The sequence below is a fragment of the Populus nigra genome, chromosome 12, assembly GCF_951802175.1.
Source record: "Populus nigra chromosome 12, ddPopNigr1.1, whole genome shotgun sequence".
Taxonomy (NCBI): Eukaryota; Viridiplantae; Streptophyta; class Magnoliopsida; order Malpighiales; family Salicaceae; genus Populus; species Populus nigra.
In genome coordinates, this window is record NC_084863.1 from 2037334 (window position 1) to 2065135 (window position 27802).

Genomic DNA, 27802 nt, shown 5'->3' on the forward strand with positions numbered 1-27802 from the left:
GAGTAGACACACTCCATGCTATAATATTTAAATTGAAATATTTTTTATGAAAAGATAATAATTATACTGAGAAACTGATCATTAAAATGTTAAGTCAAACCACTTATGACTTTCATAATATTTGAGAGATCATGACAAGTTGCTGAACATTATACTTGATCTTCAAATATAAATTTTTTAATTGTTGAATTGATAATAAATTAATTTATTTAATTTATTTAATCATATTTTACTTAAAATTATGATTTATGTTTGGGTCAACTTATTAGAAAACCTAATGAGTCACATATATAAAAATCTTTAGTCATAAATTAAAATGAAATGATTAATTAAATGTGACTAATTAATTGTAAGTAAGTTTTAAAAATTAAAGACTATAATATGATTTATATAGGGAATTATAATTCTAAACCTAGAAAAATTAAGTGGGGACTTGATTGAAAAAATTCTATATTTTTTTTGAAATAATATATGTGTTATTATACAAAAGGCAAATTGATGTTTTACTATTATAGCGTTTTCAGGTTTTCTTATAAATAAAATGTTATGCCTCTTAATTTAAGTGGAGTAAATAATATAGAAACTACTTAAGTTACATAACATTTGAAAAACATAAAAGAAAAAAAGCTAGCACTTAAAAACATATGTGCTATTATTCAAAAGGCAAATTGATGTTTTACTATTTATAGCGTTTTCAGGTTGTCTTATAAATAAAATGTTATGCCTTTTAATTTAAGTGGAGTAAATAATATAGAAACTACGTAAGTTAAAGGACACTTGAAAAACATAAAAAAAAAAAGAGCTAGCACTTAAAAACATAGCAACCCCTCTTTTCTAAAAAAGTTTAGAAGATTTCTAATTAGTGGTTCATGTGGATTACCGTTAGAGATCAAACATTTGGATGAATTGTAATTTAGACAACTCGGCCTTTAAATAATTATTTACAGCCAAAATGAACATCTAATTTTTAAGTAAACTTCTTATAAATCCTAAATAATCCTAGAAAAACTCATAAAATCTTTAAATATATAATTTTCGATGCGTATATATATTTTGAGAAACCCAACAAAATAGTCCATGTTAAATAGGCCAAAGAAGCAGTAAAATATGATGTCCTTCAAAATGAGTAACCTCCATGACTGCAAAAGTAATTCCCTGGTATAAAATGCATTGCTTCATGAAAATGAATGCTAAAATTTAAATACATTTACTGAATGATGGTGTCGAATTACTCTTATTCAATGCATGAGATAATAATGGAAAAACCGTGCAAGCAGCAAGGGCACAAGACGACTTGCCAAATGAAAACCTATACTTCATCTAAACCTGGGTAAATAAAATTAAGTATTTTGATGTATTTAGTTTTTGAAGATTTTGACTTCGCAAGTGGATCATCAGCGAATACAACACTAAATGGAATTGGATATTGCAAATTTTGAAGTTCGAAAATCTAAACCTGCAAGGTTAACAACTGGAAGCTTAGCTTAGTTTCAATCTTCTTCTTCGTTCTGTTTAACTTGAATGTTCACGTTGCCGGAGAATATTTATGGTCCAACTCTCATTTCTTTCAGGGTTTTTTTTTTCTACAATATTTATATAAACAATGTACTGAACCTTTATAAATCAATGAGCTGGATTCCTTTTGATTAGTACAAAGACTTGTACAAAAATACAATAAATCACTTTCCTGATGATGCAAGTAGCATATTGTTTTGTGGTTATTGTTTTGTGGTGTTTAAATGTTACCCCATCGTTATTGTTAGGGCAAGGATTTGTTGCATAGTTGTTGTTTGTGTCTTGGAAGCAGCACTCGTACCTTTCATTTTTTTTTTCTTTTTAATGTGAATATTTGAAGTATTTATCTTAATTAATCTTATAAATTTTAAAATTAATAACTATATAAATTTTTAATAACTCTAACTAAAAAAAATCAATAATTTATTGCAGTCCTGCCTTTCTTAATTATACTTTTTCGTGTCATTTGCCGAACACAGGAGAATATTTGGAGGTCCTTTTTGTTATATATAAAGGCAGAAATTATCATTCTCTCTTTCTTTCAAGATTCTGTTGCGATCTTTTATATCTTTTTCCTCTCGAAGAAAGTTATGTTTCTCATTCATTCAGAGTACTTTTAGTCTAACTTAGAGCATAGAGTTGTGTGTTTGGTTGTTGAGAAAATCCCATCAGTAAAACTCTTGCTGCATGTTTTTCTCTTTTTAATTACCTAAATTTAAAGTTTTAGAATGGGAGGAGTACAAGGAGACAGAGGTGAAGGAATCAAGAAGCGAGGATGCTCTTGCACGAAAGATGATTTTCTCCCCGAGGAGTCTTTCCGAAGCTGGACAAATTATGTCCACGCAATCAGGCAAACTCCTGTGCGGTTTAGCGACAGGCTCCTGACTAGATCCCTGGACTCCACTGAGCTCAACGAGATCAAGTCCCGGAGTGAGCATGATATGAAGAAGAACCTTACTTGGTGGGACCTTATGTGGTTTGGTGTCGGCGCAGTGGTTGGCGCCGGCATCTTCGTGCTCACGGGACTGGAAGCACGTGAAAACACCGGCCCTGCTGTAGTATTGTCTTACGTTGTTTCGGGTGTTTCAGCCATGCTTTCTGTTTTCTGTTACACAGAATTTGCTGTGGAAATTCCTGTTGCAGGTATGCATGCTCTAACTTATTGTTCAGCTTGATTATTTTCAAATCAAAAGCTCTTTAAACAGAACCATATAAATTGGCCTGATATATGGATGGATAAACTGTCGAAACCAATTTAGAATTTACATATAGCTAAGGTTTATTTGAGCTGAATTGAGTGGATTTTCAATGGGTTTTGTAAGTTAGTGGAAGTTTTATCAAAAATTTAACTGTTGTTAAGATATTAATATCCAAAAGCTCTTGTTCTATAACTCTTTCAGCGTGTCCTCAAATTCCTTTCTAAAAATATCCGCACTTTTCTTTATCAAAGATAGAATTCATTGAAAGCAACTTCATGTGTTGAGATGTCTGTGATCAGATCAGAACAAAATCATTCTTCATGTGTTGAGATGTCTGTGATCAGATCGAAACAAAATCTTAAAATGGCACATGCTAATATAATTATTATATTCCTTTCAGGTGGTTCATTTGCTTACCTGAGGGTAGAGTTAGGTGATTTCATGGCCTTCATTGCCGCTGGGAACATCCTTCTGGAGTATGTTATTGGTGGTGCTGCTGTGGCCCGGTCATGGACATCCTACTTTGCCACCCTCTGCAACCACCAACCTGATGATTTCCGCATTATAGCCCACAGCCTTCCTGATGACTATGGCCACCTTGATCCTATTGCTGTTGTTGTTTCTTTTCTCATTTGCGTTCTTGCAGTGCTTAGCACCAAAGGCTCGTCGCGCTTTAATTACATTACTTCAATTATGCACGTTGCAGTGATTGTCTTCATCATTATTGCTGGCCTTACTAAAGCAGATAGAGGAAACTATAAACCATTTATGCCATATGATGTCCGTGGTATTTTTGTTGGTTCGGCTGTGCTTTTCTTTGCTTATGTTGGATTTGATGCTGTTTCCACAATGGCTGAAGAAACTGAAAATCCTGCTCGAGACATCCCTATTGGACTTCTGGGCTCAATGACAATAGTTACAGTGGCATATTGTTTGCTATCAGCAACACTGTGCCTAATGGTGCCATACAAGCAGCTCGATGGAGAAGCTGCATTTTCTTCTGCATTTGACTATGTTGGTTTAAACTGGGCAAAGTACATTGTCGCTTTATGTGCATTGGCAGGCATGACCACGGCTTTGCTCGTTTCAGCTGTCGGTCAGGCTCGGTATCTCACACACATTGCACGAACTCACATGATGCCCCCGTGGTTAGCTCATGTCAACGCAAAGACTGGGACACCAGTAAATGCCACCGTTATTATGCTCGGCGCAACAGCTATCGTTGCCTTTTTCACAAAGCTTAACATTTTGTCCAACCTTCTTTCCATCTCCACATTATTTATCTTCACACTTGTGGCCGTGGCACTTCTCGTGCGTCGCTACTATGTCAGCGGCGTCACTACACCAGTCAATCATATAAAGTTCATTATGTGCATTGCGACTATTCTTGGCTCTTCAACTGCTACCAGTATCATTTGGGGACTGGGTGGAGATGGTTGGGTTGGGTATGTGATTACAGTACCAATTTGGTTCTTGGGTACTCTAGCACTCAAGGTTCTTGTTCCACAAGCAAGGGATCCTAAATTATGGGGAGTCCCATTGGTGCCATGGTTGCCATCTGCTTCCATTTTTATTAACATTTTTCTTTTGGGATCAATAGATAAGGCATCATTTGAGAGATTTGGTGTGTGGACTGGTATTTTATTGATATACTATTTCCTATTTGGATTGCACGCCTCCTATGACACTGCTAAGGAATCTGGGGAGCATAAGGCTGCTGATGGCTGGAAGAAGATGGAAGAGGGGGTTGTGTCATCACAAGTTGAGCCAGAGAGTGTAAATGCTAACAATGCCAATTGAAAGTCACGGTGTGTTCTGCATTGTGCACCCAAAATAAATCCCATTGTTCTGCTTGCCTTGATCATGTCATTTGACAAACTTTGTATGGATATGCTTCTCTTGATTTTGTTCGAGGAAATACACAAAAATAGTGAAACACAGAAGGCCAATTTTACTTGGGGGTGGTGGATGGGATATGCCATTCCCACTGCTAAAACCTTTCTGCACCTGCAAGCCTCGTTGCTTCTTTTTCACCTGCGGCATCAACACATGATGCAACTAGAACACTAGCCTCTTCTGCTTTGTCAAGAAGCAAGTAACAACAAATAAATCATTTCGATTCATAATATAAGCCAAAAGAGCTTATCATCGATAGCACCAATTGGGAGGGAAAAAACATAGAGTAGCAGCCTGCTCACGCTACATAAGAACAGATTGAATAAGAACACCACAGGACAAGGACTCCAACCATAAAGATAAGCAAAGGCTCCACAGGGTGGACTTCAAAACTCCAAGAAGCCGAAAAGAATACTGCTTGCTCGGAAAATGGTCCCTCCTCCTTTATCGTAAAAGATTGTTTGTCATGTAGTAAATGTCTCTGTTGTTATTTACATTTTATCATATATCTCTCCTAAGTAGAAGATAAATTTAAATCGTATATATCCAAAATCGTCATCCCATGCATCAGCAAATTGAAATTTTAAAAAATGGTCTCTGATGCAAGAATTTCAATTGAAAGTAAGCAATAAAATAAATAATAATCACACACAAGTATTATATTTATATATATATATGGGTAAATTACTTTGTTAAGGTATCAAAAAATTATATCTAAAATATCCTTAATTGCTATTTAGGAAAAGATTAATTAAATTAATGTAAAAAAATGAGAGAGAATTTAAAAAAAAAAACAAAACTCAAAACAAAATTGACTGAAATTAAATAGTGACATTAATATTGTCCTTGAACTAAAAATTTATCATGTCCCAATTTTTTTATATATTTTTCCTTTATTTTTTATATTTTTTACTTTAACTATCTTTTTAAATAGTAATTAAGGGCATTTTGAATATGAGAATATTTCTGTAATGTTTTCTTAAATGCGAAGGGAGTTCTTGTCAAATATTTAATTTTTTTAGTTATATCTGTAATTTAACCATATTTCAAGATGATTATTGTATATTTAAATATCTATAAATGTCTTTCAATAAAAAAGTATCAGCGATATTTGTAAGCTCTTGCACGTAAATCTTATAAAAAAAATCATCAGTTATTTGTATGTCTGGATCATCACTTTGCAATTTGTAAAGACAAATTCTCAATGATTAACAAAAATATCAGTGTCCCAGAATCCATCCGTTCCTTGGAGCACCTCAAAAACAAGACCAGTTTCTAGTGTACGTATTGCTGAAGTTAAGAACCCAGATTGAGAAACATCAAGAGAATACCAACTTAACAATTGTCTTGGTGAATAAAAAGGTATTAAGTGGAGCAATCAAGCCATTAATTAATGCAAAACCAGCTGTGTTTAATAGAACAATTATATCAACATAACCTTCTACACGTAAAAGAATACATGTAACAGGAATTCATCTGAAAATATTCCACTGCTGACTATGGACATATTTTGTGGGATGCTTAGAAATTCTCAGACAAGTACATTTTCAAGGAGGAAAAACGAGGAACCATATATCTAATTTGGTGGAAAGCACACACTTCAAAGCCAGATTTGGATGCACATTTGTTGTCTGCCGATCAAACCTTTATACGGATCACAAATGAACCTGTTCATGTGAATAGCCACGGAAATGGTGAGATACTGTTATTCAAAATCCCATGTTTATTTATGCAAACATGAGCAATGCTAGAGGCAATCAATTCAATACTTGATTAAAGACCCGTGCTATATTAACTTGCTACATCTGTCACGAATTGAAGCCAGTCTATACTTCTGTTCTGGTTAAAAAGGCATCCAAGATGCTGGCATAGTGACAACGTGAGGATGAAGGAAGGAGAGAGGGTGAATTTAATGTATAAATTTTGACCAGTAGGTACCAGTCCAAGAAGGGAGTGACTTTAACAGCCACAGAGAGGGCAAAAAATTCAGGATGCCTTCGTGTGTTTGGTTTAGCGAGCTAAAGAGGTTTTAAGTTGCCTTTACTCTTTCAAAGAAATGTGGGCAAGTAGCAAGGCAAGCAGTTGCCGCAGCACCCACGCAAAAAATAATAAACAAACATACAGAATTTAGAAACGAATTTAGAATGTGTTGATCAATGCCTTTGAGCAGACCAATGAAACTTAAGTTGGTAATATACCATGATAAGATGACTTCAAATCCTATTAATCATCATTTTAGACATCAGCAAATTCAATTTCCCAAACAGAGATGAAATGCAAATAAAATTCAAGGGAAGCAGAAAGATCTATGCAATATATGGCTGCCTAGAAAGTACAATGAGAAAATATTCAAAGGCTGCTTCCAAGAGCCAAATCCAGAACAAAAGGCTCCAGCAGGACATGTACCCATCTATTGTTGTATGGTATTTCGACAGAGAGAAATAACTAACACACACAAGAGTCAGCAATGAGGCTTTAGAAAACTGGATGAATATTTTCATATGAAGTTGGTTAAGAGAACCAAATTCACTTTCTCATGACCACAAGGAGATAGCAATTAAAACACTGGATTTTTGTCAAAATATGAACCTGGAGACAAAAAAGAGATGGCAGATGGACCAGAGGATTAAGAGCTACCAGCTTCATGATTAACAAATAAAGCATTTTCAGATGGACACGTAGTAACAAAGCAGTGCAATAAGAGACTGCGTCTACGTGCAAGGTCATGAGAAAATCAACACTAGGTGGCCATATAGCCCAAATATTATTAAGAAATTTGTTTGAACTTTCAAAAACAGAAAGTGGTGGAACTTGAAAGTAAATAAAGCTACAGTAATCATAAGCCTATTAGATGAAATAAAATTTAAAAAACAAACCTTGAGCTAAATGCTAAGAAGACTACATGGAGAGAGGGAGAGGTAACCAAAAACTTGCCAGGCTAAAGAAAGGCTAAACAGTTTAAATACAATGCTTGTTTAGACAATGACCTGATGTAAATACACAATAAAGGTCAAGAATTTCATCAATCTCATGACTGATCAAAGAAAAGACATGGTGATGAATCATGACTAATCAAAGAAACAAATAGGAACAAATATGTTTGCAATGTTAAGTGCATAGATGGCATAGCAAAAACAGAAGCTTAAGGATGGACGACTATGTGTAAAGCATGGTTTAGCTAACCTTCTTTGATAAGAATAAGAGGAGTTAGAAAAATTCAGTTGATCACATTAAGTGCATAGATGAGACGAATATGTGTAAGGCATGGTTTAGCTAACCTTCTTTGATAAGAATAAGAGTTAGAAAAATTCAGTCAATCACATTAAGAAGGATAAATCAATAACCAACTCTGCTATAAAGGTGTTCATGAAACACAATTTAAAAAACCAAAGAACCACTGGGATGCAAGGAGTACAAATTCCACAACTTGATAATTCAGCAACAGCAAGATTTCTTAAAACAAATTCACTTCATAAATAAAACACCTAATAGCTAAAACTTCCTTTGAGGTAATAAGGCACTCACAATTCTTAACCTTTCTAAATTAAAAAACAACAACTTAAGGTTCCATTTTCTTGATAACCTTTAGATTTACCCCTCAACCAAAACCCTAAACCATCAGTCTACACACCTAACATCTAAACTTTTATCATCTCTTAATGAGCGCACCAAATCTTAATATTCCATCCCAAATTAACAAAATGCAAATTTAATAGAACAGCAACAAGGACTCAAGATCCAGTTATACTCACAAGCCGGAAGACTGGATATATCAGCAGAAACAGCACAAGGAATCCCCAAATTCGAAAGTGCACCCCTTATAATCCCACAAGGAAAATACAAATACATGCTCATTGCTTGTGCAGCCTTGCTTTCAGGATCTTGTGTTCCATTCTCAACCGATGGATCTCCCGACATTCGAGATAGCCATCGAAACTTATTATCTTGCAAAACAAATGTACCCTTACAAAAAAGAAACCCAATTTCTCATTTAACACAAAAAACCCATAATAAGATTCAAAAACCAACAAATAAAAAAATAAAATTTAACACAAAAACTTACTCTGTGATTTGTTTTCAAGTTGTCGATCTGTTTCTTGAACAACTCAGACCAGAAGTCCTTGCATATGAACTTAATTGCCTCTAAATGATCAGTAAAACGAGGCCGTTCCATTGTGTACCTAACCAAACCAAAATTCAAACAGAAAAGAGTTTAAGAACATAAAATCAAACGAAAAATGAGTTCGATCGGGTGTATGAGGGCGGGTGTACCGTTCAGAGAGCTGATGCCCAACTTGATAACCGATAGCTTCGATCCGACGGGCAGCGAGTTCAGGAGTGTTAGAGTAAAATCGATTGCAGTAAGATGATACCATTTCTGTTAGTAAACTATCAATGCAACTCTCTGATACTTCTCGTCCCATTTCTTTTGCCTCTCTTTTTCGCTCGCCGAGACGACCAAACTGCTTTACAGTTTGTTTTGTTTCTGGGTTTTAGAGAGGGGATATATGGGCTTTGGGTACAAGGAATAAATTTGGGCTACTTTACTGTTTACCTGGCTCTTAACTCCCATGTTGTCAATTTGTTATCATGCCGGGTCATCCTTGGAATTTGTTTTTGTTTTTGTTTTTTTTTTCCTTTCTTGATTTTTTTTTTCAAATATTGAGATTAATATTAGAGAGATTTTATTAAAAAAATTTGAATACATCATTTTGATACAGGAATGTATCATTATCCGGGGATAAATTTAGTCGAAGTTGACTCACAATTTAGTCTGAAAATATTCAGAATATGTTTAATACACTCTTGAGATTTTATTTTATTTTGATTTGGATAATATGTGAATTTGTTTTTCACTATTATTTTATTTTTAAATTAAAAAAAAACATGGAGAAGAAGGTGTAATTACTTAAAAAAATGTCTTGTCCAATGACTTACACATTCTACAAAAAAATTATCAAAATATTAACATAAAAAATAGGTCACAACAAAAAAATAAGTAGATTTATTTGTTTGATGCGGCAAATTTTAAAAAAAAAATAAACTGAGACATATAAATTGAGAAATCGATTGTTGGGGTGGTTAGATTTGTAATGATGAAAGTTAGATTTATGACCAAAAAAAAAACAAAAAAGTGTTGTTTTCTAGTTAGAGAAAAAGAAAGAAAATGAAGAAGAAGAACAAATTAAGAAAAGGAGAGAGGGATTGGGCTGCTGGTTATAATTTTAATATTATCTATGGATTTCTCAATAAAAAATAGTGACAATAAATTATTATCGGTGATTCCATCGAGAATAATAGCACATTAGATTTGCTAATGTAATTAATAAGAGAATATTTACCCTTGTTTTTACCATTTGAATTCTCATTATAATTTCTTTGATATTGATTGATAAAACTATTTTTGTTGATTATTACTAACTGAAACAACAACATGATTTTTTATCAATAAATATCATTTTAATTTATCTATGATATTTTTTCTTCTTCTTGTTGGTATTAGACAATTTTTAATAGTGTTAAAGGTGGGTTGGGAAAGTTGAGAGAGCATTTTAGGTAAAATCTTATACTTGGTGTTCACTTGTTTTTTTTAGTTTATTATTATTATCATTATCAAAGTATCTCGCTTTTAATTTACATATTTAAGTTATTGATTTCTTTTTTGTCTATTTAAAAATTTCCTGTTAATTCCTTGTATTAGGTGACGTGTCTGTGTATGTTATAACCCGTGACAAAAGTAGGTGCTAAAAAAAAGAGCAAATAATTAATTGAAAAAAACTATAAATGATAAATTGCACCCCTAAAATAAATTAGTTGATAATTCTATCCGGCATTCAAATATCAACTAAATTAAGATTTCTCCATAGTAATCATTAGTGAGGATTTCTATAATAATTAAAGATTATTTCAAAATAAAAAACAATGGAAAAACAACTTAAAGTTTGTCTTATGCATGCCGGTCGTCTTATTTGAGCTATAATTTTCAAAAAAAAATACAGTAGGTTAGTGTTAAAAAAGACTTAATTATAGGATGATCAAGGTAGTTTTTTTAAAAAAAAAAATTCTAAAGGATATGAAAAATACCAAAGTCAATCTTGAACAGTGGGCAAATCCTTGCACTTGACCTGCCCTACAAACCTGATGACGGTTTACCCTCAAGATTTTCATGTCTTGTTTTTTCGTAAATGATAATTTGTTGATGCACGCGGCAAGATAAAACTCGTATAAGCTTATATCGTGGAGATGGGCAGATCTAAGGTTACATAAGCTTATACAAGAGAAACAGAGACGACGAAGAGGACAGACATCAGAGCCGTAGAAAGTGAAATGCTTTCAAGCAGAAGAGGCCCGCATGACTGACATACCTCGGCTGGTATTTAACCGAGAAATTTAAGATGGGCTGAGGCTTTTGAACGTGACAGAAAGAGCCCCTCTTTGTTCCCTTTTTTGAGACAGATTGAGATACTATCGCCGGTTCAGCCCGAAACAGCAAGTCATCTGTGGTTTTTGAGTATCTACAGCCCTTCTATGGATATTTTTCTGTGGGGTGGAAACCATGAAAGTTTGCCAGACCCGGCGTAAACATCCCACGTAAAATTTGAACCAAACAATTAAGGAACCAAGCTGCTGAAAAACTTCAGTTTAAGAGGTCAAACAGAACACACTTTTAGATTACACAACCAATCCACCGAAAAAGTACAGTAGGCTTCCATATTTTTATTCAGAATCCTCTGAAGCTGAGGGTTGATACATATGCAACTGCATTTGTTAACAAACTACGGTGGAGTGAGGTAGTTCAACCTTGCAAACCAATAACACCTGCGCAAAGAATGATAGGAACAATTATGATTTTCCATGTCACAAAAATAGGGAAACAACTGTTCATGCCAACAAAAAAGAAAGAAAGATAGAAACCCTTTTGCCAGGACACAGGCCAAAGACTTAACAAGAACAATTTAGTATATTCTAAACCTTCGCAATTATGAGATGATATGACAAAATGATGAAATCATGAATGAGAGAATGATGACCAAGGGACACTCTGAATACCTCATATTGATGATTCGTTAGACTCGAAACAATATCATAAATTGTTCACAAACATAACATGATATTTTCTTTAATGTCCACAATAAGCTTGTTACTTACCACATGCTACTCTGCCACCAGCATTACCAGTGGATTTGCTAAGTTCATGTCCTCCTGGATGTAGAAAATCAATAATCAATGAACATCACTTTGATTAGAGAATGATACAATAAAATAATAGATGTGACAAAAATAACGTAAACAAGTCCATATATAACCATATACGTATAAAGAAACATTATCTTCACATCCTACTCTGCACCCCCCAAACCCCTTGGACACAATATGGAAATTAAAATCCTGCACTAGCAACACTAATGAATTAAATGGCCTGGAAGAAGCATTCTAGCTACAACCCAGACTACTAAATGCATGAATAAATTATCAATTACTACAATAACAAGAGTCATGATGCTGGTTAATCGCAATTGAAGCTCTGCTTGGAAAAGGATAGAGATCTAAGTCAAGAATTCCAATAAGGCTGTGCTGTGTGAATCACAGACCCCAAAAAACATGTTCAAGTGCATTTTTTTTGCTGACCAAATTATGTTCAGTTTAATTTTGATAAAGTACATTGAAGGGTAATGTATCAGGCTGTGTTCTTTATAATAAACCAATTGAAACTGTTAGTTTGAAGTAGCCACAAGAGCTCTCCAAAATTGTTCTCTTACATTGTTCTCTTACAGGAAGCCAGAATCATAAAGCTAGAAATTCAAAACTGTTATGTACCAGGTCCACTCATCATTCATCAATGAGAACATATAACAATTACAGAAATCAGTGAATAGTCCTTGAAGGAGATATTGATAAATTACCCTTGCCAAGATCATCAGGATCTGCATGAACAACAACAGCCCTTCCAACAATGGAATTTGGTCCAGTAAGAGGAATCTGGTTGTCAACGATTGAGACAGTAGCAGTGCCTGAGCACACAAAAATCAGAAGTGTTACTAACCTGACAAGTATGTGACCAGCTTAACTGACAGGGCAAATCCTATCTAAAAAAGCTTTCTCGAAATTTAGTCAAGAAACTCATTTAAAAATGTGCAAAAAAAATATGGAAAAAGAAACCAACTAAAATAAAGTAATATTGTTATGAAGCTCATTTTAAAAAACAACAATACTGGTAATTTAGAAACTATTTACAGCAACATGGACAGTAATGCATACCATCATCACCAACAGTGACATTTCCCAAATCACCAGCATGACGATTCTCATCCTCAGGGGCACCATGCTCTTTGCCTACAGGATTAAAATGCGGGCCTGCAAACAGAACATACCAAGTAGCTGAGAGTAAAGAATGTTGAGAAAACAAAAGAAGATTCTTTAATCTTCCTTTTGAATTATCGCTTGAGCATTTTTGGGAAAAAATCCAGCTATATGGCAGTACCAGTTGACATGCAGCCATTTGTGGTGTCTCCAAGGGCATGAACATGGAAGCCATGAAGGCCTGGCTTAAGACCACAAAGGCTTCCAGTTACAGTAGTTGGACCTGAAGAATAATGACTCAGGTATCATGGTTTATACAGAAAAATGAGCAAAACAAATTGCAGGACCAATTGATTGGAGCTTTCACTTACCATCTCCTTCTTGGGTAAAGTTGATGGTGCCTTTAACACCTTCACTGCTATTCAGAACAGCAACAGCCTTCACCATTGTTCTATGTGATCTAAAAGAGTAAGTGTTAAAACTGGACATCTACAATAACCTAAATTCTTAAAAACATCAACACAAACACGGCATCTCGCAAGAATGGCACCTGACCAAATATAACAAGAGAAATAAAAAAACAAAAGGCACATTGCACCCACAGACACACAGAAAGGGCCACAGCTCAAAACAGCCAATTTAAAATCTAAAATTCAGATAAGAGCACAAGCACATATAAATTATAACAACTAAATCACACTAATTAAAGCTATAGAACCCACAAAACTGATCAAATAAATCTATAAATGCACCTAATTGATGATCCCATAAGAAATCAGTGTAGTTTCAGTATCATTAAGTATCTCTAATTTACACAATATACCCATTTTTCGATCCCGCTCCTAATTTACACAGCTTTATTTTTCTCTCATGCCCTTTGATTATTCTATCTACAAGTTCTAAACAAGATCAAGAAAATTTTATATCTTAAAGAAAACACTAAAATTGAGGTCTAACAATACCTAGGTAGTTTACCTTGATTACAAAACAAAACTCAAGAAAGATCTGTGAAAAGATCACACAACCCACAAGCAGAAACAACAAAAAAAACCAAATCTAAGTATAGACTCGACACTTTAAGAATAAAAAGAACACATAATAATCAACAACTACGTAATCGCCATATGATCATCAAGCTGCTACAATTTTATCACATCAGACAAATCATAAAAGGCTAATCTTTAAGAAGTCAAAGCATAATAAAACTTAAAAAAAAAAAAACAAGATTCTTATAAAGATCAAACGATCATGAGAAAATAACTAACACCTTCGATTTTGATCAAATGAAAAGGTAAAGGAGAAAATGGAAAGATTGAAGCTTTACCTCAGAGCACCCCTTCAATTGTAGAGAGAGAAAGAGAGAGTACGCTTGTTTGATGTGTTAGAGAGTGAAGAGTGAGTGGATAGAAGTTTCTGACCGCTTCTATAAAAAAATGTGATTCATTACTAGACAAATCAGAGTCTGGCGAGACGTTCGTGTTTATTTACTAGTGCTGGGTTAATGGTTATTTTTTAAAATATTTTTATTAAAAAATATATTTAATATATTAAAATTATTTTTGATATTAATATATTAAAATAATTTAAAAATACTAAAAATAATTAATTTAAAATAAAAATAATTAAATTTTATTAAAAATAATTTTAAAATATAAAAACAAACATACCGTATTTATGTTATATATTTTATTTCCGGATCTTAAATCAGCTAGGGTGAGCCAAGAATGAGATCTTTTTTTAATCGATTTGGCATCTTTAATCTCTTCATTTTTGTAAACAATTTTTTCTCTCTTCAACTAAAATTAGTTGGAAAATATTATAAAAAACAAATTAGTTGTGAAATGATATTTTCCATAATATTTTATTAAAAACTAAATATCACTCTCGCTAATGTCTCACGTGTGTGTATAAAAACACAAGAATAAATTGTCTTGACAATCATTTTTTTTATTAGTTTTTTTTATTTTACTTTGAAAATTTTATTTAAAGATTTCTATATAACATTATATTATGTTAGCAAAAAAATAAGAGGTGTGGTCATTTTATTATAGCAAAATTTATTGTGCTCCATCTCACAATTCACTATGGATTGGAGTAGTAAAAGTTTTGCTTTTTATTATTTTTTGTTATCAAACTTTTTTTCTTTTTGATTTTGTCCTTTAATTATAAAATTAGTGGCCAATTATTTCTAATTTGTTATGGAAGGATGACATTAAACAAAAGGGACCAAAATGAAAAATAAATAAACAAATGGCTCTTTAAAAAATGGCGTGGAAAGTTTATTTCAGTCCTTATACTTTTCAATAGAAACATTTTCAATCCCTTTATTTTTTAAAAGTTAACTTTTGATCTAAAACTTTGTTTTTTTAAAAAAACTTTTTAGCCCTTAAGATTGAGATAAGAGAGAAAATGTTGCTGGATTTCAATTAAGAAAAGAGAAAATACCGGTTGTCATTGATTCTAACCACGAAAATAGTCGATCTTAGTACAATATGCTCTTTTGAATGAAGTGTTATTTAGCCTTCATCTTGAGTAAAATAATAGATTTTGGCATGAGAAGTGTTTTTGGATTTGGGTTAATTCTTGGTTTTAAAATCAAATTTTTTTGCTAATTTGAGGCTATAAATGGGTTTATTTTAATGTGTTTTTGGGTAAATAAATATTTAAAAACAAGTTTTATTCAAAGCAAAATTATTATTGGCTTGACTTTTCAACCACCTAAGATGGTTTGTGATGGAACTAAAGGTGACACATTGTTTGTCAAATTAAATAATATGTCGTTTGTTTTTTTTTATATATAAAAAAGGTAGGCATACCTAACCAAGTAAAAATAAATAAATAAATAGGCTGACCTAGAAGAACATGCCTTGATTTTGGGCTCGGAGCTAGTCCATCGAGCTTAAACTTTTGTGCTAAAAGAAGGCATTTTTTTTTTTAATATAAAAAAACTTAACTCGAATAAAATCAAACAACTTATTTTTTAAAAAAATCATACACAAATAAAATTATTATTTTTTAGATTATGTCAAAAAAAATTTATCTCTTAACTTAAAAAAATATAATTTTCTCAGTTTTATTTTTATATAGTTATCTCGGTCTTATGACTTGAGTCTTGAATTCGAAAGGTTGACTAAGGTTTTTTTTCTTGTTTTTTTAAAACATTTTTTAATTGCTTTATTATTATTTTTATTTGTTTTCTATTGAGTAATATTGTTTTCATGACTGGGGTTGTTGATTTGACATGTTTACTTAATTTTGTTAGCGTTGCTTTTTTGGATCCGTTTCTAAAATTGAATATATATATTTTTTTTCACTTTTGCACTTCATTATTTTGTTGTTTGGAATTAGGCTTTTTAATTTTATTTTAATTTGTTTTTTATATATACAGTGCTATCACAATTTCATGATCAGAGTCATGAGTTTTCTGGTTAATCTAGATTTTTCCAAATTGATCCAGTATGTCATTAAATATATCACTATCTTAATATTTTAAAAATATATCGTCTGGTATGTATCAGATTTTAAGTTTATAATTTTTCTTGTGAAAAAAAAAACATTTGCAATATTTGGAGAAAAGGAACACGAGTCAATATATATATATATTTTTTAATTTTCAAACTTCGTTTTTGGTTGCATGCTTTTATTGTCAAATTGGTAATTGATTTCTTCTGATTTGTTGTAGAAAAACACAATTAAAATATATAATATACCAAGTCCTCTTCTTTGCTAGCTGGTCAATAATTATTGGCTGTATCACGGTGTCAAAAACTACCTTAGTAAAAATGTTACTATAAAATAAAACTACAAGGGAAAACAGTTCACTGCAATTTATCCAAGAAATTAAATGATTAGGTGAGAATCTATGGTTAATCATCATATCACATGATAGACAACTTAAATAATTTGTTATTTATGGAGCTGATAATGACATTCATTTATAGCTTGTTTGGCAGTATGGTTACGGGTGCTTTTTAAATAACTTTTCATGCTAAAATGTATGTTAATGATATTTTTTTATTTTTAAAAAATTATTTTTAATATTAGCACATCAAAAATATACAAACTATATTAAATTTTAATAAAAATAAAAAATTTAAATTTTTTAGGAACGCGGGTTAAACCGCGTTCCCAATCATGCTCTTAATATAATATCTACCACCGCGATACCATATCCAACGGCTGACAAATTCGATCACCGGAGCCACCAGCTGATGTGCTCGTGCGTGCCCCTTACTTGTCTGGTATGAAACTATGAATCACCACCACATTAAATCCATCTGCTTCTCACTCAAAACAAATGAAAATAAAAATAAAAATAAAAATATCACTTGTCATTGGAAATTGAAAGAGGAGCATGCTTTTGAATCGATGATGGCGGTGAGTTTATTTTTGCCTTTTTTTTAATATTTTTTAAACTATTTACTTAGAAAAAGTATTAAATCAATATTTTTTCAGTTTTTTTAATGATTTTAATATACAGGTATAAAAAAATCTAAAAACATTATTTTAATACATTTTCAATTAAAAATAATTTTTATAAAAACATGTTGCACCATAATATTAAAATTATTTTATTTATATTATTCTGGTATAATAATATTAAAAATAAATTTAAAAAAATAAAAAATATATTATTTTAATATATTTTTAAACTAAAAACAAGAAAAACTACCGTGTTATCATTTTCCTTTTCATTACAACAAAGTCATATCACGATGACATGCATGACCTGAGATATAAACCGTGCCAGCTAAAAAAGAACAAGTTTCCAGTTTCCCCAACCACTGCCAAACTGCTCTAGTGGAAGCATGCTTACGTTTTAAATGGCCACCGAATTTGCTTGGTTACAGTTATGTCTTGTTGCCATACAGAATTTTACATAAATGGAGGTAGTACGGAGCCAACAATAAGGTAGTTGGAGACATAACTCTCAGAACGAAGCAAAAAGCTTTTTTTAGCTAGCTGGTATGAACATGAAGAGGAGATTTCCAGCTTGCAATGAGTATTTTCAACAGAGGTCGGACTCAAGATTGGCAAAGCTGGAGTCAACCTCGAGCCCTTCCCGAGAGGCTCGCCACGGTTGGTTCTAATGCCCTATTTCCTGAGCTCCATCAGTCCTCGGTAAACTGTGCATGGAAACGAGTCATAACCAAATAAATCAGAAGGAAGACTGCGAGAGAGAAATTCTGTGTTCAAGATTAAAAGTAGCAGGCTGATTAACATGGGAAGGAAGATGACTGGGTTCAATAAGTACATGTGTGCGTGCATGTGCCTGTGTGTGTCTGATAGAGGAGGGATTACCATCAATTGCATCCTGTGACGAGGAAGACCGCCTGCTGTGATCGATCCAGAATTGTAAACGCTTCTTCTCCATAAATGTGTAAGCCATGCTTGTATGTGGATACCGAAAGAGAAATTGAAAAAAAATGAAGAGATTTATGAGTTCTTCCTTAAACCAGTTCAGAAGGGTGGAGGACTAACGAACATGAATTGGAAGTATAAAATTGATGCGAATTCGTTCTTTTTTTTTTTACTATCATCATTTCATAAATCTAAACATCACATGCTTGTCCACCTGAATACGAAAACCAAAAAGATTTTTGCATAAATCAACTAACAATTTCTGCATCAACTATAGCTTGCTACGCAGAGATTTCACTATATATTCTGTTTTAGCCAACAGTATGGTACGATATGTTAATCCAACAGCAGTGACAAGACTACTAGCCTTGTCAGCTAAACTTTCATTTATTCCTGTAGCATATCAATCTGCAATAACATTCACTAACAATTAATGGGATCTCCAAAAAAGCAAAGTCTTCCATGTTTTTTCGATTACTATCTAGCAAAAAAGTTGAAATGTGGAAAAATCTGAGCATACACTACTACACATTTAGAATAACATTGATAATTAAGGATAATCAGCATCAAACATCATATCTCTAATTAGATTTTTAGCTCCAGAACTCATCTATAAAACAAGTTTTACAAGCAAAAATCTATCAATATTACGAGCATGCAATACTTTAGTAGCTAATCACCATAGGAGACTGCGATGGCATTGACTTTCCACCAGCACTCTAATGCTCACCCACCAGATCTGGAGCCATAATCATGTATAGATTCATCATGACCACTGTCCTCGTCAACTGGTTGGTATGTCTTTGCAGGCACACGAGCTTGAGCTGGTTGGTTTGTCTTCGCAAGCGCACCGCTGTCTTCTTCAACAGGTTGGTCTGCCTTTGCGGGCACAGGAACTTGAGCTGGTTGGTATGTCTTCGCAGGCACATCACTGTCCTCGTCAGCTGTTTGGTATGTCTTCGCGGGCACATGAACTCGAGCTGCTCGTTTGGTCTGCAATTCATAACATAATCAATACTAGAACATACACATTTCCAGTACTTATCCCCTCAAAAACAAAAAACAAAAAAGTTTCAAAGGATCGGTCATGCATAGGAGCCCATTGCCAAAATCAGCAAAAAATGGTGATGGTATTCGAATGAAGTTCAAAACCGATATGCAAATGCGAGGAAAACTGATGGTAACACAAGCTGCTGCTACTACTTGAATAATCATCGTCTTCATCAATGAGTTTTGTCATAAGCATTTCAACATTTGAAGCTATCTTTGAAACTCTTCCAATTTAAATCAAATCAAATCAAGCAGCCAAATTCTTAAAATTTCCAATCCATTTAAAAGAGGTGACAAGTGCCATATCTCAACTGCATAATCTTCTAAGATACAGATCAAGAAGGTTACCATACACTTACGCATTTACACTCCCATACTCCCAGCAAAACTTATCCACCCAAGATCACAGTTCTTGCCTAATACTAACTTGGGCATGCAGAATTTTATCAAGAACTTCAAATTCTTGAAATCAAGTATTCAATATTTCAAAAAAAATAATCCCTCCCATTTGAGGCCAAGTTCAAGTAAGCGAAAAGTCATGCTTCATTTTTGTATTTTCTAACACTTGCTTGACAAGCATAATTCTATCCGAGAAATGAAAAACCTTCAAATTACCATTGGCTACCGAGGCTGCATTCTTCTCCCACCAGCAGGCCCCATGCTTCCAATGCCGCTTAGTTGATAATCATAAGAAAGATAATCATCTTCATTGTCATCATCATCAGCTGTCTGGTGTGACATCACCTGTGCAAGCAACTGCGCCGCCGCCTTTGTTTGTGCTTTCTTCATATTGTTAGCCGCCCCAGCTGATCCTGACCGAGCATGGTGCAGACGCAGTGGGGACATCAATGGTATCCACGGCATTCCTTCCCTGCTCCTTTGCCTTGGATATACTGGCTTCATCCTATGTTCCATACCATCTAAAACAAAATACTATTACATTGGCAAGCCAAAAATTCAAAAGAAAACAATTTGATCACATTATATTCTACATTTGAAAATATAGAGAGAATAGAACTAACCAGATTGATTAGAGATGAAGATGAACTTGATTGTTGAAGAATTATGTGCATTTTTATGTTAAAAAAATCAATCAAACCGACTAATTAAGTCACCATTGACCAAAATCATTGAGTTGATTTTGGTCCCTATATTTTGAATGGCTTGGACTTTCAGGCATTCAACTGGTATAATAACACTACTGGGTCCTCTACACATTTCTTGGGGATGATCTCAATGTCCATTTCAATGATTAATATTTTATTTTATTACCTTCTATGATTTTAACATCAATTTTATCATGTAGGATCCAGGAACCTACTAGTTGACTTTTCCTTATTCTTTTTCATCGCTCAATAAGCTAACGAAACCTCGAGAAATATCCACTTCCCCCACTTTTTTTTATCTTTTTTTCTCAATTTTTTTTCTTCCAAACCTCTAAACAAATATTAACATGCCACAAAATCTTTAAGAACTAAAACGATAATTAGTCCAAGAATTTCTTTTCTTTTTTTTCTATAGCTTTGAATGATAATATTAAATATATTATACGCGCATACCTTGAAACAGATAATATAAAATATAAAGTATAAAAAAAACTAAAAATTGGAATGAAATTATTATATTATTACTATTGAAACAATATTTTTATAAGTATGCCTCCCATTCCAAAAACATTATTGTAAAAATATTATATTTTAAGACACATGTTAACAATATTTTTATAATTATGCCTCTCATTTTAAAAATCAATAGCTTGACTGTTGGGGTATTATTGTTATTTCCGTGGAATCCAATGACCATTATCAAATTTATTGTTTTTTTAAAAAAATATTTTAAAATTAAAAAAATATATTTTTAATATTAATATATTAAAATTATATGGAAATATAAAAAAATTCAAATAAAAAAAAAGTATTTTTAAAATATAAAAACAAAAAGTCATATAATTGATATTTTATTTTTTGAAGTTTTTTCACATAAAACCTCGATCTTGCTGCCAAATCCCTCTGGAAAAAAAGAAGGAACTATCCAAAGACTTCAACAATTCAGCTTCCACAGAACCCAATAACATAATTCTCCACAAAAATTCAAGATTAGGACTTTTCTTTAACCCCCATAAAGAAAATTTGTTAGAAAAAAATGACCAATCTCCATAGAAAGGGGCTTGTGTTAGAAATCCCCGTCTCACAAAACCCTAATTCCACTCTCAATGAAGGGACCTTTGTTGGGTCAAGTGTTTATGATTGGCTCTTTGAATGTCATGGGTTTTTGCATAATGCGATTTTGATCTTGGCTTCTCTTGCTTTTGTACTTTATCTGGCATTTAAAGCTAAAAAGAGCTTTAGGAAGCTTTCAAATGGGAGATCTTCTATTATGATTGCTTATTATGGCAGTCTCTGGCTTTGTAGCTTGCTTAACCTTGCTTGGTCCTGCCTTCAGGTTTGTGGGTTTCTTCAATTCAAAGTCAAATGGGTTTTTTTATATTATTTAATTTTTTGTTTCTTGAAAGCTAATTGCATCTCTGGCTCTGATTTTGGATACCCATTTCACTGTTTTATTGGAATCTTAATTGGGTCTCTACAAGAGTTCTCAACTTTATGGGTTTGTTGTTGAATTATCATTTTGTTTGTGTGTTTCTGGATTTTGTGTTGATATTTTTCATTGTTTTAGATTTTTAATGGCATTTTACTTTGTGGGTTTTCCAAATTAGTGGAAAGGTCAATGTTATTTGTTGCTGTTTTTAGGTTTGTGATCAAATTGTTTGTATACCATTTTGGATAAGCTTAAGATTAAAAAAGAAATTTAGAATGTGTTTGATTCTATACGTGTGACTCTTTTTTTTAGCATCGCATCTATCAATGGAAGTAGTTAATTTTTTAACTTTGATTCATTTGTGCATATTGTTGATGCTAGTTAGGCAGAATCTAGGGATAATCAAAGTGGTAGGTTAGCTTTTCTTCCCTTATTGATTGCTGGCAGTTTGATCGTATCTCATTTGAATCTTTTTGGAGTTCTGGTATGTGTAATTACCATATAATCTTAATGATTATACGGTTTCTGTCTATTGTTAAATGGTTAACGTTACTTGATGTGGTTGATCTTTGATGGTTCATAAATGCATAAAGTGGTGAATTTAGATTTCATTCTATAAGTTATAAGCTTTACTGTTTTATCATGGGTCAATACGCGTATGTCTATGTCCATTGTACATTGCCCTTTCTCTTCACTAGAGAAGCTTAAATGTCAATTTAAAATGTTATAGATTCAAAAGGATGTTATATGGAAAGATGATATAACTTGTTTGCAGGTACCACAACAGTGGCCTTACTGTTGAGTGCTAAACTTTTTCAAGTGTTAATGGCTAATCTTTTGGATGACATTATCTTCTTGTGCATTGACGGTTGGAACTATAATGTAAGGTTGAGTGTGCTAAGTGATCATGACCAGTTACAAAATGAAAGATGCAATCTGAATTTAGTTGGCTGTTGCAACTATATTTTAGTCTGGCTGCATCTAGTATCTTTTTCAGGGGATGGCTGGCATGTTCATTTTCTCTATTATCTGAAGTACTTAGTTTGAAGCTATCTTGTTTCATCTGATTCTCATTTATTATTGAACATGTAAATTAAGTTGAAGTCGTTTGAAGATCTGAGATGAGTTCCTAGATCCCAAGCAATAATGATACAGGAGAAACAAAATTTATGACCTTCAAAGCCATAATAAACAAAAATTCTTATTAAATGGTGCTCATATAGCTCTCCACGTAAATTAACCAGACATGTTCCTTCTTAAGAATGTGTAAGTCTGCATGGTATTGTAAAATAAGATTAGTCAGCTTTTGCAATAATCAACCAAGTGATGTTCATCTGTGTGTGATATCTATACAGATTTGTCCTAGGTAGTTTTCCATCATTGTCATTTGCAGATAAGGCTTTAATCTTTGGAGCTTCTTCTTGCGTCTCCTGCCATGCCCTTTGGAAACTACAGTCACATTACCTTTTGTTGTGTTGATTCAGGCATGGGAGTGCACTCCTGGAAAGGAATTAGCATGGAATATCTTATCATTGTTTACAACATCAGGAATGCTGTTTCTGGAAGTAAGCTTGATTGCTTTCTTATTGCAAGGAAATTATGTGGGTGGATTGGAAGATTTGACACGGCCCTTTGGTCTCTCGGCCCTCATTGTTGGTTTGGATATTCTCCTCAAGGTATTTCTTTGTTCCTGAAAACATCTTTGTGTTCTGTTAGTAGTGGCATTTTTCTGGCATTGCGAAGGATGCTACCATCAGTCAGGGAAGAGATGTTTAAGTCTTCTTTTTAATGTGTTGCATTAACAGTGAATTAAAATAATTCTTGTTCCCTATTTTAGAATGGTCACACAAATGCAAACCCCAACACCAATCTCAAGTTTGAAATGCCTGCAAAATATACTTGTCTGAGCTTTTTTGCTTATATAGAAAGGGAATGAATGATGCTGATATTTAATCTGTTAAAACCTTTGGCTCTAGTAAATTGATGCAATGAGCTTTACATTTTGCTTCTTTTTTTTTCTCCCTTACAGGCTCTTTACCTTTTTGGATTTGGGATTCCTTTGTTCATTGATAGCAGTGAGCATTCCCATCACATGAAGTGGAGCTTGTGGGCTATCCACAGGCTTGTGCTGACTGCTATTTATGGGTTGATACTGTTCATGTATCATTCCAAGTGGAGGGAGAGGTTACCTGGTAAGTTAGTCTAAAACATGCATATTGGCAAAATTAATATCTAGTCAATTTCAGAGCTGTTTTCATTTGACCTTGTATGTCTACCTTATCACAGCAAGACCTGCATTCTACAAGTACATTGTCATTATGTTCATCTTGAATGCACTGTCACTGTTTGCTTCTGCGCTTACTGGACATGGGACTGGTTTTGGTTACTGGTAATTATGTACCAATCTCCTTATCACACTATTCCATTTAAACCTTTCTGTAACTGTGGAGTTTGTTCTCTAAGTGCATTATTTTCCCTTTAGCTAAATTTTTCTTGTGCAGGTTGTACAGCACAACAATTGTATGCTACCATGCTTTTTACCTTCCTCTTCTGTATGTAACCTTTTTAGCAGACTTTTTCCAGGTAATCATAATCATTGGTCCAATTTCCGTATTTTCCCATTTTTGTTTGTATTATTTATGTTCTTCTGTTTTTAACATGATGTTGTAAGATGCTAGAACAGTGATTAATTAGTGGTTGCTCCCTTGATGACCTTAGGAGGAAGATTTGCATCTGGAGAGCGTATACTATTCAGAGATGAAAGATGCTGGTTTCTTTGATGATGACTGGGATTGAAAATTAGCACTGTTTCATCCGGAAGTAAGTATGACGGACAATGTAAATAGAAGCATGCTTCTGGAAGGCATAAATTCTGAAATGTAAGAGATTTGATCAATTCTGTACAACTTGATCATTCATGGTAGATGTGCCACCTTAGTAGAAGGGATCTTTAGGGTTTGGATCCTTCAGGATGCTAATGGGCACATGTTAGCATCTGCCTTTCTGTATTTGATGTCAACAGTGTATAATGCCTCAAGGATCTTTGACCTGCTAATTTCTGTATAATAAGAGTCTATTTGGAAATTTGGTGGTTGCGGTGGTTTTATAAAGTATTTTTCATGTTAAAATATATTAAAATGATTTTTTTTATTTTTTAAAAATTATTTTTAAGATGAGCATATCAAATTAATCTAAAATATAAAAAAAATTTAACAAAAAAATTTAAATTTTTTAAAAATATAAGCTAACCTGCATTTCCAAGCAGATCATGAAGGGTTATTATGGCTTGGGTAGTACAAGATGTTGGTTAGCGTTTGGCGTGGCTAATATGGGAAGATGGTGATTTTTCCTGTCCTATTTTCAGAACCTTGATCACATCAAGGCTCTGTATAAATTGGATTTCACTGTCAGGCTGGTTAAAGCACCAGAGTGTAATTGATATGGCCTGAATCTTGGAAAGCAAATATTGGCCTGCTGTCAATGGCATACGCGGAGATAACCGTTGGTTCCGCAACTCATTCACCCACCAAAGGAAAATGAAGCAGGAAAAGGAGAGGAAAACAATAATGAGATGTAAAATATATCATGTAAAAAACTTGATGCATTAAGCAAGAAACGCGAAGTGTATAAAAAAACAAGTTCACAACTTAGAAACTTTACGAGTTTTTCTAGATGAAACCAACAAAACACAATGGGTTCGCAACAAGGTTGCCAAGCATTCCATCTATAATAGACTAACAAGAAACATGCGTGCAGGCTAAAAATGATCTCCAGGTTCTTCTAATCTTTCTTCTCAACGAGCTTCTCAATAAGATCAGCAGCATCCTGAACTGTTGCGATGCTTTGGGCACTCTCCTCTTCAACGCTGATACCAAATGCCTCCTCAAGTCCCATCACAATCTCAACCTGAAAGAAGTGGCGAGTGATTACAAATCACCATATGCTAAAAACAACTACTTAAACACTAAGATGATATTATCAGGTTATTTCCTTACTAAGGAAGTCCCCAATACAGAATAAAGACGGAGACAACATTTTGAACTCAAAAAACAAGGCAGGAAGGCATAAAACAGAACCGCCCGCATAGCCAGTGATAAGGGAAACAGGATAAACAGCTTAAGCTTAGAACTGATTTCCATTCATACTTGATCTTTTAGGAAACAAAATATCTACTAATTAAGCAATAGTTGAATGGGCGAGACAAACAAGAACCTTTAGGTAAATATTGTACTTGAAATATTTCAAAAGAAAACATTCAGATGTATTTGTAAGATACCGTATCAAGAGAATCTGCTCCAAGTGTTGAAAACTTTGATTCCCCAGTAACAGGGATCTCATCTGATAATGCCAACTGTTTCTTCACTATTTCACACACCTTATCAATTGTTTCAGGTTTTGCCTGCTAAAGAACATTAAAGGATAAATAATCGATGAATACAAGTGAAGAAATTCAACTAGCACATTTGCAAACAATCACACATTGGATCATCAGATTGACAAACCACATCATAGGCCTTGTAAAAATTATTTGCAGCAGACCTCACAAGGTTATAGAAATCGGAGTATACCATATTATTTTCCAAAGTTATGCGGATGAATAACATAGGTAAACATCACATATACACATAGCATTTCTTTCAGGACAAGTCATGTTTTATCTAAGGAGCAGGAAAATAAAAGGCGGGCGCATTCTTGTTTTAATCAAGCATCTAGCTTTAGGCATTTCTGCACGTCTCCAATCTACATGAAACGGATGCTAAATAAAACCCTTAGCTGTAAAGAATAATAATAATAAAAAACACTTAGCCAATATGTTCACCTTTACTAGGTTTATAGCATATTTCCAAAATCAAAATATATCAAACAACCAAGAAAAGATAGAAGGCAAAAGAAACAATGAAGAACATCCAAACGTTGCAACATTTCAATCAAGTTTGATTTTCTAGAATAAATGTAACGGATCACTTCCCCTAAACAAGACAGTACAAGCGAAAACCATAAGATGTTAAGGCAGACTCAAAACAAGAAACATACAGCGCATGAAACCCGAAGGCGGCGAGCTGGCATAGACCGCAACCCAAAAGACAGGGTGTTTCTTCCCTGATTTGAAAGTGAAACTGGCTTCAAACCGGAGATCCTGGATGCAGCCTGTTTAACAAGGATCCAAGCACAAGCTTTAGACAATCACCAATAGCATAAACAAGAAAGGGGGCATAAAGCAATAGCCAAAAAAATCCTATGAACATAGAACAACAGATATCACTCACACCCATCAAGAGATTTTTGCTTCATGTACAAAGCAATTGCAGTGTGTCACAATATAGCCCATTTAAAGATGACAAGAGATGTCATGCCCACTATTAATCTCACAAGGACATCCCAATTAACAACTATATTTCCAAATGTATGTAACTCTAGTTAAAAAAGATCCAAATTAACATTTCACAGGACTACAAATTGATCACGATATTTATGAAAACAATACAGCGAAAACACTAAAACTACACTAAGAACAAAGAAAAACATTTCTTATCATTAGCTAAAGATATCTAGTCACATGCAAGGTAAATATCAAATAACAAACTTCCAAGATCAAATCAAGAGATTGAATTTAACAACAGATCCAAAAACCATACAAAAAAAAATTCCATTTGCCCATAATGCAAAAGGACATTAGACAAGTGAGCTTCATACCATTCCTGGACGAGATTGCATGGAGATCAAAGAACCTGTGGAGGCTGCCATTAGAGAGTCTCTAGAGCGAGAGAAAGTCTAAGCCTTTGGGTAGTGCGTGTGTGTGGGAGAGAGACGGAGAAAACTAAGAGTGAATTTGAAATACATTTGATAGTTATTTATAGGTGGTCTCATTTCGATATTGTCAAGGATGTGTGTGATTTTGTTTATTGCAAACTATACATTGACCCCTATTGATTCCAATTTATTTA

At 33.5% G+C, this 27802-nt stretch overlaps 5 protein-coding genes across 7 annotated transcripts; 2 read left to right on the forward strand and 3 right to left on the reverse strand.

Annotated features, from left to right (window-relative positions):
• The first annotated feature begins 1972 nt into the window (after positions 1-1972).
• Positions 1973-4657, forward strand: LOC133669371 (cationic amino acid transporter 1-like). Its single transcript, XM_062089472.1, has 2 exons — positions 1973-2658; positions 3115-4657. Exons 1-2 carry the CDS (start codon positions 2244-2246, stop codon positions 4512-4514), a joined length of 1815 nt encoding a protein of 604 aa, XP_061945456.1. The 5' UTR covers positions 1973-2243; the 3' UTR covers positions 4515-4657.
• A 1318-nt stretch (positions 4658-5975) lies between these two features.
• On the reverse strand, positions 5976-9103 carry LOC133669069 (uncharacterized). The gene is made up of 4 exons (XM_062089080.1): positions 8883-9103; positions 8674-8791; positions 8363-8573; positions 5976-6277 (listed from the first exon to the last, which is right to left on the reverse strand). The coding sequence occupies exons 1-4, from the start codon at positions 9032-9034 to the stop codon at positions 6249-6251; spliced, it is 510 nt and encodes a 169-aa protein (XP_061945064.1). The 5' UTR covers positions 9035-9103; the 3' UTR covers positions 5976-6248.
• Positions 9104-11221: 2118 nt separating this feature from the next.
• On the reverse strand, positions 11222-14384 carry LOC133669160 (superoxide dismutase [Cu-Zn]). 2 transcript variants are annotated; one of them, XM_062089200.1, is made up of 7 exons: positions 14236-14384; positions 13283-13362; positions 13093-13194; positions 12870-12965; positions 12515-12622; positions 11760-11813; positions 11222-11429 (listed from the first exon to the last, which is right to left on the reverse strand). In XM_062089200.1, exons 2-7 carry the CDS (start codon positions 13356-13358, stop codon positions 11407-11409), a joined length of 459 nt encoding a protein of 152 aa, XP_061945184.1. In that variant the 5' UTR covers positions 13359-13362; positions 14236-14384; the 3' UTR covers positions 11222-11406. The 2 variants fall into 2 exon arrangements, with proteins under 2 accessions (XP_061945184.1, XP_061945183.1); XM_062089199.1 differs by having other exon boundaries at positions 13283-13371.
• Positions 14385-21286: 6902 nt separating this feature from the next.
• On the forward strand, positions 21287-24941 carry LOC133670264 (protein CANDIDATE G-PROTEIN COUPLED RECEPTOR 2-like). Its single transcript, XM_062090791.1, has 6 exons — positions 21287-21764; positions 23342-23533; positions 23887-24049; positions 24144-24246; positions 24359-24440; positions 24576-24941. Exons 1-6 carry the CDS (start codon positions 21465-21467, stop codon positions 24651-24653), a joined length of 918 nt encoding a protein of 305 aa, XP_061946775.1. The 5' UTR covers positions 21287-21464; the 3' UTR covers positions 24654-24941.
• A 497-nt stretch (positions 24942-25438) lies between these two features.
• Positions 25439-27705, reverse strand: LOC133669313 (acyl carrier protein 1, chloroplastic-like). Of its 2 annotated transcripts, none has more exons than XM_062089406.1 (4): positions 27552-27705; positions 26892-27005; positions 26134-26256; positions 25439-25763 (listed from the first exon to the last, which is right to left on the reverse strand). In XM_062089406.1, the coding sequence occupies exons 1-4, from the start codon at positions 27600-27602 to the stop codon at positions 25638-25640; spliced, it is 414 nt and encodes a 137-aa protein (XP_061945390.1). In that variant the 5' UTR covers positions 27603-27705; the 3' UTR covers positions 25439-25637. The 2 variants fall into 2 exon arrangements, with proteins under 2 accessions (XP_061945390.1, XP_061945389.1); XM_062089405.1 differs by having other exon boundaries at positions 26134-26259.
• Positions 27706-27802: the final 97 nt, after the last annotated feature.